The sequence below is a fragment of the Rhinopithecus roxellana genome, chromosome 13 (genome assembly GCF_007565055.1).
Source record: "Rhinopithecus roxellana isolate Shanxi Qingling chromosome 13, ASM756505v1, whole genome shotgun sequence".
Classification (NCBI taxonomy): Eukaryota; Metazoa; Chordata; class Mammalia; order Primates; family Cercopithecidae; genus Rhinopithecus; species Rhinopithecus roxellana.
In genome coordinates, this window is record NC_044561.1 from 111,418,658 (window position 1) to 111,436,634 (window position 17,977).

Below are 17,977 nucleotides of genomic sequence, written 5' to 3' on the forward strand. Positions count from 1 at the left end.
CAAGGAACTACTATACTATCTTATTTATTTTTCACATTAACTTGGTGAGGTACATACTTTGATTACCTCATTTTACAAATGAGCAATCAGGGACAGAGAAGATAAGTAACTTGCCCAAGGTTCACACAACTTAGTAAGAGATAGAGCCAGCATCTGAACTCCCAGCAGTCTGACACCATAGCCCATGTGCTTAACCATGATCTTGTCTAGATTCTGTGAAATAATATTAGTTGAAGTTTAAGTTAATAACATCAAGAACTGCAATCTGTAGTCTTTGGGACATTTGAAGAGCAATTTATCTTAGACTTAAGGTGTTTCTTTGGGCAGATACCAGTTGGTCTTCACTGCCTCTTTATCGATAGTACTAGTGGTGCAAGTGCAGAGGAAATGGGGCTTAGCTGATGTTTCCATAATAAATGCAAGTGAAATTCTGCTCAAAGATTTGCAACTCCAGCCGAGGACCCTATGTTTAAAGCCTTTTGTGAACAATTACATTGCTTGATAATGAAAATATGGAGGCATTTTCTCACAGTCCTTTGTGGGAATTTACTTGTACACATCCTGGCAAAGAGATTGCACTTGAACTTAAACAATACCATTAATATATAGTGTAAGTGAATTCTTTCTAAAGCTTTGTGTTTTTATTTTTTAGTTTCTTACTGATGGAATGCTGGTCAGGGAAATGATGGTTGATCCGTTGTTAACAAAATATAGGTAAATGTGTTTTTCTTACGATAACTTTCCTAGTTTCCAAAGTCCCCAGGGAGATGGAGAAGCAGGTGTGTTAGTAGCTGGGATTCATGTCTGTTTTAAGCTTCCCCAAAGCTTTTCTCTTGACCTTCGCTGTTGGGACCCTTGGTGTTTTTCTCAGAATTTAAATAGTATGGCCCTTTACAGTCAAAAATGGGCACATTAAAATTCCTGTCATGACTTAGTCTGGTGACTTGTCCTTTTTATTTTGCCTTGTCACACTCCAGTATTGATGGTGACTGCAGAGAACTAACTGGCCCATGTTAAATGTAATTTACAGAGTCTAAATAATTTTTTTATCACTTTCCCCCTCCTTGTATATCTGTCACTCACAGCATTAAAGCTGTCCCACCCAGGCTCTGGTATTCTCGAGGAGGGTGTCACATTTGACCCCCTGTTCCACGTATGTCACAACTGTAGTCAGCTACCTCTTTGACTGTTGTTATAGCTTAACAGTCTTCAGGTGGTTGGGCTTTGTTCTGATTTTTATGTGTTCTGTAGGGTTATAGGTAATGTTTTCATTTAAAATCAGATACTAAATTCAGTTGGAATTCAGTGTGAATGGTAAAACGCTTAAAGATAACAATAGTACACTTTTTAAAATTCAGATATGTTATTGTCACCGTTTTTATTAACCTAAGAATTACCTCTTTGTCAAAGAAGAGTAGCTTAGGTTTACTTTTGATGCAGAGTGATTGTATGAGGACTAAATACCCAGAGTCTCTTTGATGGTCTAGATGAGATGATGTGTGATTTTTTTTAGAGGCTCACTGAGAGCTTCTCTTTGATTCTTAGTGTCATCATGCTGGATGAAGCCCACGAGAGGACCTTGTACACTGACATTGCCATTGGCTTGCTAAAAAAGGTATGACTTTACTGCCAGCTTTTTATTGTGTGTGTTTATTTTATTGCCCGATTACAAAAGCAATTGTAGCGACTTGGAAAATACAACAAAATACCAAGGAAGAAAATTAAAATCATCCATAATCCTACCCATTCAGAGAATATCAGCAGTAAAATGTTGGTATGTTTTCTTCTGTTTTCTGTGTGTGTGTGTGTGTGTGTGTGTGTACTTGGATCTGTTTTGGCATACTAGGGATTGATTGAATTATATATACTAATTTGTATCTTTCATATTTCCCTTAACATTACATTAGGATCATTTTTCTGTGTCATTTAAATATTCTCTGGAGATACTATTTTTAATGGTTATTTAATCACATCTCTATCATAAAGTATTTAACTTCCCTTACTGTTAGCAATTTATATAGCTTGCAGATTTTAACTATTATAAATACTGTTGCAGCGAGCACCCTTGTAATTAAATCTGCTGCATTTGTGTTTCTTTCTTTATTATTAAGTTTCAAACATATCCCAAAGAAGTGTATAATGACCCCCATGTACCCATCATCTGGCTTCAACAATTACAACTCACAGCCAATCTTGTTTCAATCTTACCTCCACTCTCTCCTCCCTTCCCACATTTTCTGATTGTTTTCTTTGGACAGATTCCCAATTAGAGTCTAGAAAGAAGTGGTAGAACAGGGTGATTAAGAGCATAGGCATTGAGTCAGACTACCTGGGTTCAAATTCTGACTTTGCTGAGTTTACTCATCTCTAAAATGGGATAATAGGAGTATCTGTGCTGGTGTACGTTCCTCTATGGTAGCCACTACCTACCTGTGGCTATTGAGATAAAAGTTAATTAAAATACAAGAAAGTAAAAAAATTCAGGTTCTCAGTCACACTGGCTATTTTTCTTTTCTTTTTTTGTTTTTTTGAGACGGAGATTTTCTCTTGTTGCCCAGGCTGGAGTACAGTGGCGTGATCTTGGCTCACTGCAACCTCCGCCTCTCAGGTTCAAGCGATTCTCCTCCCTCAGGAGAATCTCCAGCCTTCCCGAATAACTGGGATTACAGGCATGTGCCACCGTGCCCTGCTAATTTTGTATTTTTAGTAGAGGTGGTGTTTGGTTCTTCCACGTTGGTCAGGCTGGTCTTGAACTCCCAACCTCAGGTGATCCGCCTGCCCTGGCCTCCCAAAGTCTTGGGTTTACAGGCGTGAGCCACTGTGCCCAGCTACATTGGCTATTTTTCAAGGGCTCTATAGCCACAGATGGCTAGTGGCTTATGCATCAGACAGTACAAATAAAGAAAGTTTTTGTCATTGCAGAGAGTTCTGTTAGACATAGGTGCTGTATATTGTGCTTTGTTTTGAAGCTTAAGTAAGATAGCAAAAAACTTCTAGGTTAGTGCCTGGCATAGGGTCACAGCTAGACTGTGAGGTTCTTTTGTGCAAATTAGAAAAAGATGTCCCCTCTGGGAGGATGTCTAGAGCTAGGTAGGAGGCAAGTGGGCTGGATTGCTGATGCCCTTGGCCCCTTCAGCCAGGCATCTTTGCACAGTGGGTATACTCTGTACCTGTATACAGGGCCTCTGGGCTAGCACATAAGTTAGTCTGTATTAGTTGTTATTATTACTATTTTCATTATGATTTTATTCCATTGCCAAAGATTTAGATTTTTTGATACTTTGAGGGAATTATTACCTTTTTCAGGAACAGTATAATAAGAGGGCTGATTTCACTGAATTTTTGCCAACACTGAGTATTAGCCTTAAAAAAATAAATCCTTGCCAATGGGATAGATGGGGAAAAAAATCTCATTGTTATTATATATCTTAGCTGTAGCTCATTTGATCACTTCTCTAATGCCTGTTGATTATGTGTTTCTTTGAGTAACTTAATATCTTTTATCTCTCTTTTTTTTTTTTTGCCATATTTCTGTCTTGGTGTTATCATTTATTGTTTGTTTGCTTTTAATATACTTTTTCTTTTGTTTTTTTTTTTTGTTTTTTTTTTTTTTTTTGAGATGGAGTCTCGCTCAGTCGCCCAGGTTGGAGTGCAGTGGCCAGATCTCAGCTCACTGCAAGCTCCGCCTCCCGGGTTCACGCCATTCTCCTGCCTCAGCCTCTGGAGTAGCTGGGGCTACAGGCGCCCGCCACCTTGCCCGGCTAATTTTTAATATATATATATTTTTAGTAGAGACGGGGTTTCACCATGTTAGCCAGGATGGTCTCGACCTCCTGACCTCGTGATCCATCCGTCTCTGCCTCCCAAAGTGCTGGGATTACAGGTTTGAGCCACCGCGCCCGGCCTAATATACTTTTTCATACACAGATTCAAACTATCTTGAGACCCGGGTTTCAGGAAAAAACGGTTTTATTCTCAGTAAATTCAGATTTGGGTCTTAAAGCTTCTTGATAGTTTTTATAATTAAAAAAATTTACTTTGGAAAATTCCATACATTTACAAAACTGGAAATAATAGTTTAATGACCCCCCCCTTACTTTTGACAATTATTAGTTTGTAGTCAGTCCTTTCATCTATAAGCTCCCCTACCTCCTCCTCAGGCAAAAAAAAAACAAAAAACAAAAAAAACACTGAATTTTTGAATTACATTTCAGATAGCAAATGATCTCATCCATAAGTATTGCACTATTATTATTTTTTAATGTCTTCTTTTTTTAGATTCAGAAAAAGCGAGGGGATCTTCGATTGATTGTGACTTCAGCCACTCTGGATGCGGACGTAAGAGCCTTTCCTCTCCTTTCCTCCTCTCCTCACAAACACTTTCGTCCTATATATCCTTGGGAAGTTGCCTCTAGCAAGAGCTTATCTTTGGCAGAATGGCCTACCTTCTTTATGGGACCATCTGATGTCCTAGATTTCATATAATCAGAGGATACTCCTTTTCAGCTTGTGGGTGGAAATTAGCCTGGAATTAATTAAGTTCATAATTACCTACCTGTCTTGTTTATCTACATTCTGTCTTTCTCCTCACTTAGGCAGCTTCTTTTTATTATTTTTTCAGTATGAGTCTGTATTTCTTGAATTTGTTTATTTATGACTATACTGTATATATTTAGATTTTTCTGTGCAATTGAAGTTTCTCCTGGGCTGGGCACAGTGGCTCACACTTGTAATCCCAGCCCTTTGGGAGGCTGAGGCAGGCGGATCACTTGAGGTCAGGAGTTTGAGGCCAGCCCGGCCAACATGGTGAAACCCCATCTCTACTAAAAATACAAAATTAACTGGGCGTAGTGGCGCATCCCTATAATCCCAGCTACTTGGGAGGCTGAGGCAGGAATATTGCTTGAACCTGGAAGGCAGAGGTTGTAGTGAGCCGAGATCGCTCCATTGAACTCCAGCTTGGGCAACAAGAGCAAAACTTCATCTCAAAAAAAAAAAAAGTTTCTCCTGTATGTATAATAATTTCCATGTTGAAGTTTTTTATGGCTAGGTTTACTTATTTTTCTCTCTTGATGACCGATAGTTTAAACAGCAGTTCAACTCAACAAATACTTTTGACCACTTGCTATATATACATGCAGAAATAGATGTTTGCAGTTCAGTGTGTTCAAAGTACTGAGGCAGCCAAGGAGGGAGCCCTTAACTCCAGCCAGCCGGGGGGTGCCCAGAAACTTTCATAAAGGTGGTGATGTACCAGCTGTGCTTGAAAGATGGACAGCCGTTTTCCAGATGGATGAAGGTGGGGAAGGGCACCCTAAGCATAAATGAAATCACAGGGACATGACCATGAGTTCACGGAGCTTCGAGTCTTATCTGCCAGACCCTTATGGGTGAATTACCCCTGAACTTCCTCTCTGACTTTATTTTCTTCCACTTTCTCCAGTGCTCGCTACATTCCAGCCTCACTGGTCCCCTTGCTGTTCCTCAAAACAACCCAGGCATGCTTATGCTATGGAGGAACCCTCTTTTTAGATCATTCTTCCCCAGTCTAAGGTTCTCTACTAATTTCATTCCAGTTTTGAGTATTTATTATTTCCTCAGAGAGGCGCTATCTAAAACAGCACCCCAGTTGCTCTTTATTCCCTTATTCTGGTTTTTTTTTATGTTTATCACTTTTCTATCACTACTTAACATTATATGCATTGTTTATTGTGTGTCTCCTGTCACTAAAACGTGAGCTCCATGAAGATCAGGACTTTGTCTCATTTTGTCCCTTCCACCTAAAACAATGTCTGGCACAGAGTAGGCACTTGGGTTGAATGAATTTTGATTGAATGGAAAGCAATGGAAGATTAAAATGGGGAGGTTAGGGTCGGATGACGGAAGGCCTTACAGGCTCAGCCAGAGAGGATGAGCTCCATCCTATATCTGGTTGGGAGCCATGGGAACATGTGAGAGAGGGCAGTGACTTCATCATGTTTGGGCTCTAGAAAGATCATTCTGAGTGCTGTGTATGGGAGACAAGAGTAGATATGGAGTCTCCAGTAGATACGGAGGCCAGTTCTGAAATCCAAGTGAGATGTGGTCCCTGGCTCCTGGCTCCTAGTCTCCCTGTGGCTTCTGGGAAACAGAACAACTTGGAGAGAGAGAAAGCGCAGCATGGCGAAGGTGATATGTCCAATGTGTCTGGAGACTGGTTTCTCAGACTTTTCTACAGGCTGTAGGAGTCTGTTGTCTTGGGTCTGCCCATGGCAACTTTTGGGTTAAAGCTCCTCTCTTGGCCGGGCACGGTGGCTCAAGCCTGTAATCCCAGCACTTTGGGAGGCCGAGATGGGCGGATCACGAGGTCAGGAGATCAAGACCATCCTGGCTAACATGGTGAAACCCCGTCTCTATTAAAAAATACAAAAAATTAGCCGGGCGTGGTGGCGGGCGCATGTAGTCCCAGCCACTCGGGAGGCTGAGGCAGGAGAATGGCGTGAACCCGGGAGGCGGAGCTTGCAGTGAGCTGAGATCCGGCCACTGCACTCCAGCCTGGGCGACAGAGTGAGACTCCGTCTCAAAAAAATAAAAAAAAAAAAGCTCCTCTCTTGCCCTGTTTAATTGTCATCTCTCTCACCCATGGTATCTGCTGGCATGCTATTTTGTGGACTATGGCTGACTTCACCTCTAGTTAGCTCCTCTGTGGCCACGTTACACAGAACATCTCTCTCTTTTTCACCCTCCCTTAAAAATTATTAAATTAAGTTAAAAATTATTCTAGTTTTTGTTATGTTCAAAACTGTAATGTCCAAGTCTTTTCTTAGATGCATTTTATTGATTGATTGATTGATTGATCGAGACCGAGTCTCTCTTGCCCAGGCTGGAGTGCAGTGGTGTGATCTCAGCTCACTGCAAACTCTGCCTCCCAGGTTCAAGTGATTCTTGTGCTTCCGTGCCCCGAGTAGCTGGGACTACAGGCGTGAGCGACTATGCTTGGCTAATTTTTGTATTTTTAGGAGAGAAGGGGTTTCATCATGTTGGCCAGGCTGGTCTCGAATTCCGGACCTCAGGTGATCGTCCTGCCTTGGGCTACCAAAGTGCTGGATTTACAGGCGTGAACCACCACGCCCGGCCAGATTCATTGTTAATTAATACTAATTGTTCACAATTGCCTTTTATTGTCTTGGTGTGACACAGAGATGAAAAAATAGCTTCTTTCAGTTCTGTCTATGGTAGTTGATATAGATGACTTTCTGGAAGCAGTTTTGTAAGCAGGAAGGCAGCATGTAGGAACTTTGTCCTGCCTTGCTCTGCTGTGGTACAGGACATGCTGGACCCTGGTGAGCTGGGCCATTCCTTCTTATTCCATCCTCACTGCTCAGCCAGTACCTCCTGTGTGAGGAGGACAGTGGTTTCTATGTGTCTCTGAATGGGGGATCTGTGTGTGTGAGTCATCTCTGTGTGGGTTGTGGGTCCGTGTGTGAGCGGCCTATGTGAGGTATGGGATGTGAGTTTGTATGTGAGTGAAAGAAAGAAAGAGGATATGAGTGGGCAAAAGAGGGCAAGAACGAGGAGGACCATGTGGGAGTGGCAGTGGGGTTGGGTATGGCTTAGGAAACATTTTGATCTAGAGACCCAGGGAAGTCCAGAACTCATCCCCTGCCCCCCAGCGGCTCGGTCTGTGGGTGATAGACTAACTTCAAACCTCCTAGAGCTAGGGCTGCTGATAGGCCACCTGCTGTGGTTTCTCTCAGCGACTGGGGTGGCCCAGCCTGCAGATGAAGACAGCGGCAGCTGCAGCTGGGAGGCAGAGACCAGCAGAGCATGATGGGGCTGATCAAATAGCTGCTTTGGTTGCTTTAGCTGCTTTCTTAATGTAAGCCCATTTAAATGAACAATTATGTAACATGACTGGATATAATTATGAAGTATTTATTGATCCTGTATCACATGATATTATGATATTGCTTTTCTTTTATTTGCATCCAACTACATGGCAGAGTATGTGGTTACTACTCCCATAGTTTTTTTGTTGTAAGTCCAGCTACTTGAAGAGAGACTAATTTCTCTTTCCAGGTTCTTAGAGAAGGAACTTAGGATCACCTGGGGTCAGATCCACACCCTGGACCTGTCTACATGGGCCAAGGGCTATTGGCCAAGGGATGGGTGTCTTGGGTAGACATGGCTGCTTGGCGGCCACTCCGGTGGATCAGGAAGGAGCAGCTACCAGGGAAGGAGCCTATGGTGAGCTAGAAGACAACCCTGCAGATGGCCACATCATTTACAGTCCATTTCATAGACTGTCCCCTGCCTTTATATGATGTACGCTTCTTACCGTGTCTGTATGTCAACGTGACCCCACCTCTTTCAAACCTGACTCAAACTCCTCTTTTCTGGGTGTGTTGAACTCATTTTACTCTTCTTGTTCCTTGATCCTGCCTCAAGATTCTTGCATTGTTGGTACTATATTTATTTACTTTTTTATGTATTTTGTATTTCCAAATAAAGATACAAGATAAAGATCTAAAGGTCTTGTGCCTTCTCAGTAAATGCTGAGTCTTAATTCTTTTTTTTTTTTTTTGAGACAGTTTCGCTCTTGTTGCCCAGGCTGGTGCGCAATGTCGCGATCTTGGCTCACTGCAACCTCCGCCTCCCAGATTCAAACGATTCTCTGCCTCAGCCTTCCTAGTAGCTGGGATTACAGGCGCCCTCCACCACGCCTAGCCATTTTTTTTTTTTTTGCATTTTTAGTAGAGATGGAATTTCACTGTGTTGGCCAGGCTGGTTTTGAACTGACCTCAATCGATCCACCCGCCTTGGCCTCCCAAAGTGCTGGGATTACAGGCATGAGCCACCGCATCTGGCCTAGACTTAATTCTTGAAAGAGTAACTCCCTATCTTTAACTTCCTTAACGGTAAGGTTTAGACATCCACTCTAATAAAATTGTCAAGGCATCATCTTCCTTGTTCTGCTTGCCTTTTTGGTAACATTCACCCCTGTCCAAGCGCTTTGGTAAAATCTTCCTCCTCCTCCTTCCAAAGCTCCTGGAGCCCTGCCACCTCCCCTCTCCCACCTCCTTGTTGGCTTCCTCTTGGGCTCCTTCTCTGTCTGCTCTTCCCCCTCAAGGCTACACACCCCTGTGGCCCCTAGTTCAGCTGAGCCTTCATGCTTGTGGCAGTCTTGACTGTGTGCCTGCACACTAGCCTTAGCTGTCTGGCAGCTGGCTAGCCGTGGACATCCTAAACTCATAAACTTGTGACTCTCGGATTCTCCATCTTAGTCTCTTTCTCGTGATCATTCAGACCAAGACCTCCATTGCTTTAAGAAGTTTTTATCCCCGGTTGAGTAAGAAGTCACTCCAGCCTTCTTTCCAATGTGCATGTATGTGCACACTCACTCACTGATTGCTAGTTCCTACCAGTTGTATCTGTGGAATGATTTGCACAGGTTCACACTTTGTCTCCCCTGCACTATTATGATAGCTTCATTAATTAGTTTGTTTGCCTCAAATCTTTTAGTTCCTCTGCCCTTCTCCAAAATGGCCACTGGAGTCCAGGATCCAGCTTGCGGGTCTGATAATATCATGCCCATCCTCACTGCCCTTGTCTTGCCCATTGGATAAAGTGTCAGTGCAGCTCAGCACTTGGGTCCCTTCAGAGTTATGGCTAACATCACTTACTGAGTGCTATTCTAGGCTAGACGTGTGCCACAGCTGTCCCACACACTTTATTTGAACCTCACAGCAACCTTGCAGGGTGGAGAGCAGGTTGTCCATTTTGCAGATGAGAGGGCTGACTCAGAGACGAGGGAGGCCTGCCCTAGACCTTGCCTGTGTTCTCCCTTAGGGACCCCTTTACATTTTAGTCCACACTGTGCTGTTGTCCTGGTAAGGGATGTCTCCCCTTCCCAGCCAGTAATAATCCTCCTTAGCCTTTACGGTGCAGGCAAGGGATATTGCCGCCTCCATAAAGCTCTCCCTGAAAGCCAGTAGTTCTTAACTTTTCATTCTACCAGATTTTAATCTGCAGCTCTTTCCTGGTCACAGGGTCAGTCTGCCTTAGGGTTTATTTTATCAGCTCTTTGCACATCTGCCTTCTGTGAACTCTTTACACATCTGCCTTCTGTGAACTCTTTACTCTTTTGGGGCCTGGGGTGTCTGTTCCCACTTGTTTGTGTGTTTCTTCTAGTGTACCTGTGCTGTGCATGTCATAGGGCTGCAGGAAGGCTGAAGCGACTTGTAGGGAATTTACCCAAAAGAAAGTGAACAGGGGTACTGTGTGGAATTCTGCATAGCAAAGCATAGTTTTGTTGGCATGAGGCACTTTTATGTCTGTGCTTATTCTTCTCAATTTTGAGGTTAATGTATAACATCCGTGTACTTTGTAGTTAAATCAGTTTACTCTTTTAAAAATACCCCTCAGAGCCCCTTCACTTAGTGTTTGATGCCGTTCATTAGCACAGCTCCTGGGCTTCTGGGTTTCCTGGAGCAGGATGGACATATTTTATAAGGGTACATAGGGAAATAAAGACAAGCTTTGCAGTTACGTGGCCAGGCCTTGGGGAAATGAGTAGAGGTGGGGAATGGAAAGGGGACCCAGATTCAAATAGTGGAGCACTCCACCCGACGGGACATCCATGCCCCCTCTGCAGTGGATACCAGCTGCTTCCCATCTGGTGCTCACTTGCCTGCCTGCATAGTAGTCACTTAACTTTTCTCAGTCTCAGCTTCTCTTTGTACCTTAGGGTCACATTCCCCAAGAGAGGATCTTTGGTGGTGTTTCCTTCCTCCATCATTGGCCAGAGCCCTTAAGACAGGTCTCCTTGTGGGCTGCAAGTGGTAGTCAAGTACCATTAAATAGGATGTGGCCACCTGTTTGGGAGAAACTGCCAAGAGACACTTCTCCCAACGGTACTACAGGAGTGTCGGGGAAGTACATGATTGATGGCCTACCCCATGCAAAGCCTCGCACTCACTACTGTAGGGTGTGTAAAGATGGAGAAGACACTATCCCTGCCATCAAGTGACCTAAAACCAGTAACAATGGGGCCAGAAACACACCTACTGTTCACAGAAGGAAAAGTTTCCTTATAAATTGATAACTCGAATGATCATATCTATGTTTTCCAGATAGAGTTACGCACCAACCTGGTCTAACCTGTACTGAACTTGAATCACACCTTTGACCAAATTTTTGCTTAAATGAAATAGAGAGGATAGGAATAAGATAACTAATACTACAGCTACATGTTAACTCAGATGCTATACTGAATGCACTTTTGAAATCTAACCTTTATTATTTTTATGAAAACTTTAGTAAAGACTGTCGTTGAAATGTGATTCCCCGCAATTGCAGTTAGAAAAATGTGAATTTAAAAAATGTATGTTGCAACCCATAATCTGTATTGCGTATATGTAATCCTTGCTACTCACCTGTCTTTGGTCAGTTTTAATATTATTTTTTTCCTTCCATGAATCGCTATGAACCTTTTTCTCTAAGAGAAATGAAGAATTAATTTTTTTCTTTTTAGAAATTCCAGGATTTCTTTAATCAAAATGAAACCAGTGATCCAGCAAGGGATACAAGTGTGATCCTTACAGTGGAAGGGCGAACATTTCCGGTGGATATCTTTTATCTACAAAGGTTTGATGATGCTTGATTTCTTGATGATGGTAATTAGAAAACTCGGTCTCTGATGTAGAATGTCAGAACTGCATTTGCTCACAACTCTAAAGGATGGGGAGGAGCATGTTTTGTGTCCCTTGTCATTGGTCTAGAATGTTTTTACCCTGCTCTGCATCACTGCTGAATTTAGTTTAAACTCTTCACACTGACACGCAAGTTTCTGTGAATCTGTGGCTAGTAGCTCAGCCAGAGAAAGCAAAAGTGGTGAAAGGTTTTGGGGAGGGAAGCTTGATAGTTTTCAGAACTGGGGTTTACAAGGCTGCATGTCAGCAGGGGCAGTATTGGTGATTTGAATCATTTGGCTCTCAGTTCTCTACATCCCTAGCTAGAAGGCCCAGTTGGCACTTTTGGGAGTAGTCTACTTGGACAAGCAAGGGGCCATCCTAATTCCTGTACTAGTCACTGCACAAACAAAGACCAGGAGCCTGTTCCAGTGGCTGATAAATCCAGAGTTGTGGACTTGATTTCTGAATCGTTTTGTTGCAGAGCACATCCATCAGGGCCATCCAGCTGACCCATAAATGCTGCTATTGATTAGGAGGGAAAACGGGCTGGGAAGAGCGAGGGCTTTAGCACTGGGACCACAGCTCCCGATTTTCACTGGTCCGATGTCTTTGCATACTAAAGATAGCACATCTGTTTGTATGGGTATATCATTTTATTTCTTTGCAAATGAAGCTAAAAATCATAGTTGACATATAATTATGGATTATTCTTGAATATTAGATTAAAAAATGAATATTTATTTTATTTATCAATGTACTAATTACCTACTGGGCAGGCCCAAACTCACTTTTATGAGCTTTGCTGCCAGATTATTAGGGTAATTGATCTGTAATTAACGAGCATATTCTAGTGATGAATTCATCCCATTTGTCTTTTCAGTCCTGTTCCAGATTATATCAAATCAACTGTGGAAACTGTGGTGAAAATTCACCAGACAGAGGGAGACGGAGACATTTTAGCATTTCTTACTGGCCAGGTAATGCCATTGTACTTCTCTGACGAACAGACATGTTAAGACAGCACCAAAATTAATACAGAGCCTTGTTACTTTACTCAGCCGTTTATTTCATGTTTTGTTATATTTCGTGGTTCCATAATTATGTAAAAAATTGATTTGATGTCATTCATCTACCATCTAGATTGTCAGGGAGTCGTTAACCCCTGCCTGTTCTGTCTGCAGTGGGTTAAATGTTTTTTAAATGTATTAACTGATTCCAAAATAAACTAAGTAGTTGAGTGAGGGCTGTTTTGTTTGCCAGAATTGGATACTACATTAGGTCCATGGTCCTACACACATGTTGCTGCTGTGTACCTCTTTTTCCAGTGACACCTTTACAGCTCATCCTGAAGGTGATAAGTGGCCATATTACTGCTAAAACAACTGAGCAGACCCAAGTGCTCACTGAAGGTGGCAACACTATTCAGACTTGCCCTCCAACTGTAATCTTTTCCACTGCCAAACACTTTCCATGGTTCAGTAATCTTTTTTGGAGAAAGCTTCTAGTGATTTTATATGCTACAACTTGTCCATATGCTTGCGATGCTTGTTTGACACTGTATATGTATGCTGGGTAAAATAGTCATTGTTTTTATTTATTAGGAACTCGTCCATTCATTGCAGATCACATTGATTTTTTAGTAACTAATAGTGTAGTTGCAAAATTTCACCCATTGTTATCATTGTTTATTAGCATTTAATTAAATATCATCCCAGAGTGGAACATGATGGCACTGAAATTATTACATCTGACCAAAATTAAAATCCAAATTCTGACTTTGATTTTCTTTCAGTATGATAAAATAGCATGCTTTAAAGTGATCTCAGTTTCTTTGGTTCCTGGTTCAATGTCTTTAGGAAGAGGTAGAAACTGTTGTGTCGATGCTCATCGAGCAGGCTCGGGCGTTAGCTCGCACTGGGATGAAGAGACACCTCCGAGTTCTCCCCATGTATGCAGGACTGCCTTCCTTTGAGCAAATGAAAGTATTTGAAAGGGTGTCACGCAGTGTCAGAAAGGTGAGACTATCCTGATGACCACGGGTGTTGGCAGCCGTCTATGATCATAATGATGCTTATTTACTTGTTTTGAAACTTACTAAATACAAGGCAGACTTCTAGGTCTGTATTTCTGTGTAGTAGATCTAAAAGCACACAATAGATAATACATTGTGAAGATTTCTTTCTTTTTTTTTTGTTTTTTGAGACAGAGTCTCGCTCTGTCTCCCCAGACTGGAGTGTAGTGGCGCAATCTCAGCTCACTGCAAGCTACGCCTCCTGGGTTCATGCCATTTTCCTGCCTCAGCCTCCTGAGTAGCTGGGACTACAGGCGCCCGCCACCATGCCCGGCTAATTTTTTTTGTATTTTTAGTAGAGACTGGTTACTAGTTAGCCAGGATGGTCTCGATCTCCTGACCTTGTGATCCGCTTGCCTTGGCCTCCCAAAGTGCCAGGATTACAGGCGTGAGCCACCGCGCCTGGCCCGTTGTGAAGATTCTAAACCCGTCCCACTGAAGGGTCACTCTGACAGTAGTTATCAGATCAGGTGACTTCCCTTTTCTTCTCTTCTGCCTTCCTAATATTTCCCACGACTCATGCTTACTTTGGCTGAAGGGATTGTTTGTGGGGATTTAGGTCATCTGTCAGGAGGAATAGAAAGGTTGGTACACATGGTTTCTAAATAATTTAAGTATCAGCTTGCCTATTTTAAAGGGCCAAATTTAAATCAGTTAATTCAAGGTGTGGCTTAAAAATGTTTAGCCTTGAAGTGAGAGTGGGGAAGGGTGTGGTGGAAAGCACTGGTTTGAAGGAGCTGGCAGGCAGCCAGTCCGCCCGCTGTTCATGGTCCCCCTGGGCCTGACTCTGCCTTTTCCTTTCATTAGATGAGGACCGCGCAGAACCAGCCCGAGGACAGCTTTTACTGTAGTAGCTATTTATGAACAGATGGCAGAGAATAGAGCAGGTGAGGGATGGTCTGAGGATCCACTCCCAATTTCAGATCACCTGGATGAGGGTGCTCAGCTTCTTGACCATTGGGATGGAGCAACTTGAGTCTGCCGCATCAAACATTAATTGCAGCCAGTCAATCAGGAGACCTGGATTCTGCCCCTGAGCTACTGTGTGCCTTGGGATGACTGACTTGACCTTGAATCTGAGTTTTTGCAGCTGTAAAACATAAATAATAACAACTTTCAGATAAGGTGGTTTAATAGCATAATATCTTAATCCCAACTACATAAAAATATTAGGAAGATTATGTTATAAAATGATCATTTATAAAATAATTTTTATAAAATGATTTATAAAATGTAAAATGCCTGAAAATAGTTCTAACTGCTATATGTATGTGTCCCCTGCTACTTAAACACTCCAGGGGCAGCTCTTGATGTACTGGGAATAAAATGCAAATACCTCGTGGTGGCCCAGAGACTACATATAATCGTATCTCTGCCTCCCTCTGCAACCTCATCTTGTACTTACTCTATATTTTGGCTGCACTGGCTGTTTCTCCTTCCTTTGAACTGTTTCTTCTTCTTAGATCTCTGTAGGATTGGCTGCTTCTTGTAGAGCAGGGGCCTTGTCTGTCTTGTTTATCCTACATCCCATCACCTTGAACAGTGCTTGACAAAGTGCATACCCTCAGGAAGTAACCACGATATGAATGAATAAATGACTATACCTGCGCAAGGTGGTGGTGATTTACTTTGGTTATGCCAAAGGGAAAAACTAACAAATACTAGGCTCTGATCACTTTATATATTAATTGTATATAGTCCCTTCAGTAGCCCTAAGGGAGGTGGTAAATCTTATGATGTAGATGAGGAAACAGGTTCAGGAGGTTGGGTAACTTATCCAGGGTCACATGAGTAGGGAGAATTCAAATCCAGGGCACCCCCTGACATCGAAACTCACACTCTTTCTAGTATATTAAACTGCCTCTCACAGATTCTGCAATGTTGGAAATGTTAAATCTTTTAGGATTTTTAGGAGTTTATTAAAAGCAAAAAGAGTAAAATGACTTTTATTCTTCTTTCTGTGCGGAACTTAGGTGATAGTGGCCACCAATGTGGCAGAAGCCTCTATCACAATCAGTGGCATTGTGTATGTGATCGACTGTGGCTTTGTCAAACTCCGAGCCTACAATCCCAGGACAGCTATTGAATGCTTGGTGGTGGTGCCAGTCTCCCAGGCATCAGCTAACCAGCGAGCAGGACGTGGTGGTCGTAGTCGCTCGGGAAAATGTTATCGCCTTTATACAGGTTAGTGTGGCTTTCCCTAAGGGTTTTTGACTTTCTCATAGTCAACCTGGGCGTCAGAGTATAGCAAATGATTACTCCAAATGGTAGAACTTAACATAAAATACAGGCCTTCCTCACAAGGCCCTGTGTAATCTGCCCCTCACCACCTTCCTCACTTTAAATACGGTATTTCTTTGTTACTAGTCCCCATTGGCCAAAGCCGGCCTGTGAGTGACCGCCTATTTGCTATCCTGTTCTGCCCTAACATCTGGGCACAGACCTGTGTAGCCATGCGCCCCTAGGGCATGGACTGTGTGTCCTGGATCCTTTCTTGCCTTTCTTTCTTGACTTAATGTGCTGTTTTCGTATTCTGAGGTCCCTGAGTCTTGTGGAGCCTCACATTGGGTTCCACTTTTACTTCTGGTTCAGAGCATCTTTGCCAAGTGAAAATGGAAGGTCTGTCCCGAGACTCATTCATAGAAAACAAATAGTTAATGAACTCCTGCTCTGTGCTGTGCATCATGCTAGGTAGGCTCTGAGGGAACAGAAGGCAATTTTAATACTGTCTCAGCCCTTCTGGAGCTTTCTATCCAGCTTGAAGACAGCCTTACCTACAGACAGTGATGGACCCAGAGCTGCTCTTTCTCTCTCTGCACTTCTCTTTTGTGGGGAATGCTGCTGAGATTTTCCCCGGTTGTCCAAACTCAATTTCCAAGTCATTATTAATTCACTTCTCTATCCAGTATCCATCTGCATTCATTTAACCAGGCCCAGGGTTTTCTGTTTTATTTTGTTTTGTTTCTTCTGGCGTGGCTACCCCTGAAGAAGGTCCAGGGGTTTTAGCTCTGCCATTTGTCTCTTCTTTTCCTTTCTGGTTATCATTGTCCTTTTTCAGTCTTTGATGTTGATCTTTTTTTTTTTTTTTTTTTTTTTTTTTTTTTTTTTTTTTTTTTTTGAGGTGGAGTCTCGCTCTGTCGCCCAGGCTAGATTGCAGTGGCTGGATCTCAGCTCACTGCAAGCTCCGCCTCCCGGGTTCACGCCATTCTCCTGCCTCAGCCTCCCGAGTAGCTGGGACTACAGGCGCCTGCCACCTCGCCCGGCTAGTTTTTTTTTTTTGTATTTTTTTTTTTTTTAGTAGAGACAGGGTTTCACCATGTTAGCCAGGATGGGCTGATGTTGATCTTTCTTTTTAGCAGTGTTTGTAGAGCACCTGCTGTATGCTGGCCATGGTGCTAGAGCTTGGAGATCTGGGGCTAGTAATCACGGTCTGTGGCCACAGTGGCTGACAGTCTGGTGGTGGAGGTAGACCTCAAACAGATCAGCATACTATGGTATGATAGGGAGCAATAAAGAATCGGGAGCCTTGGAAGCAGAGAGCAGAGGCTTTTCCTTGGGCTGTTTTCTCTGCCCAGCAGATCCTCCTTATCTTTCAAATCCTCTCTCAGATGGCAATTCCCTCATGAAGCTACTTTAGATGCCTTCTCCTAGAAGCTGGTGTTATCCTTCTGGGGATTTGGGGAGCGCTTCACAACCAGGGTGGTGCTTGAGCCTGATCTTTTTGACAGTAGAGTCCTTATCTAGGTGAAGAGGTGATTGGGGAGATTCAATTTCAGCACACCAGGCAGAGGGAATGGAATGTACAAGTACTTGCAGGGAAGGAAGTGGGTTTGGAACATTCGTGGAAGGGAGAGAATAGGCAGAACCCAGGACCAGAGGACCAAGGGCAACCACTGAAGATGCTAAGAAGAAATGACTAGAGTAGAAAAGGGAGAGCCAGGACTGAAAGGGATTCTGATATGCAGAGAAGATTTCAAGACATTTTTCTCTTCAAAAATTATTTATTGAGGTGAAATTTACGTAACACAACATTAACCAAATCAAAGTGAACAATTTATTATATTCACAATGTTGTGTGACCACCACCTCCATCTAGTTTCAGAACGTTTCAGCCATTCCAGAGTAAAATCCCTTATGCATTAAGCGGTTTCTTCCCATTCTTTCTGGCTGCGAGTTCCTGGAAATCACCAACCTGTGTTCTTCTCAATGGATTTCTCTCTTTTGGATATTTCAT

The 17,977-nt window shown here is 42.8% G+C and overlaps 1 protein-coding gene across 3 annotated transcripts in view; it reads left to right on the forward strand.

Moving 5' to 3' along the window:
• Positions 1–17,977, forward strand: part of DHX35 (DEAH-box helicase 35) — a 79,886-nt gene that overhangs the window by 30,434 nt on the left and 31,475 nt on the right. For all 3 annotated transcript variants that reach the window (XR_747036.2, XR_004052795.1, XM_010355357.2), the window contains exons 6-12: positions 653–714; positions 1,546–1,615; positions 4,279–4,338; positions 11,513–11,625; positions 12,553–12,649; positions 13,529–13,687; positions 15,717–15,927. Coding sequence is in view for 1 of the 3 variants with exons in the window: in XM_010355357.2 (XP_010353659.1) it covers positions 653–714; positions 1,546–1,615; positions 4,279–4,338; positions 11,513–11,625; positions 12,553–12,649; positions 13,529–13,687; positions 15,717–15,927 (772 nt within the window). In the remaining 2 variants the exon portion in view is untranslated. The remainder of the gene's footprint in view (positions 1–652; positions 715–1,545; positions 1,616–4,278; positions 4,339–11,512; positions 11,626–12,552; positions 12,650–13,528; positions 13,688–15,716; positions 15,928–17,977) is intronic.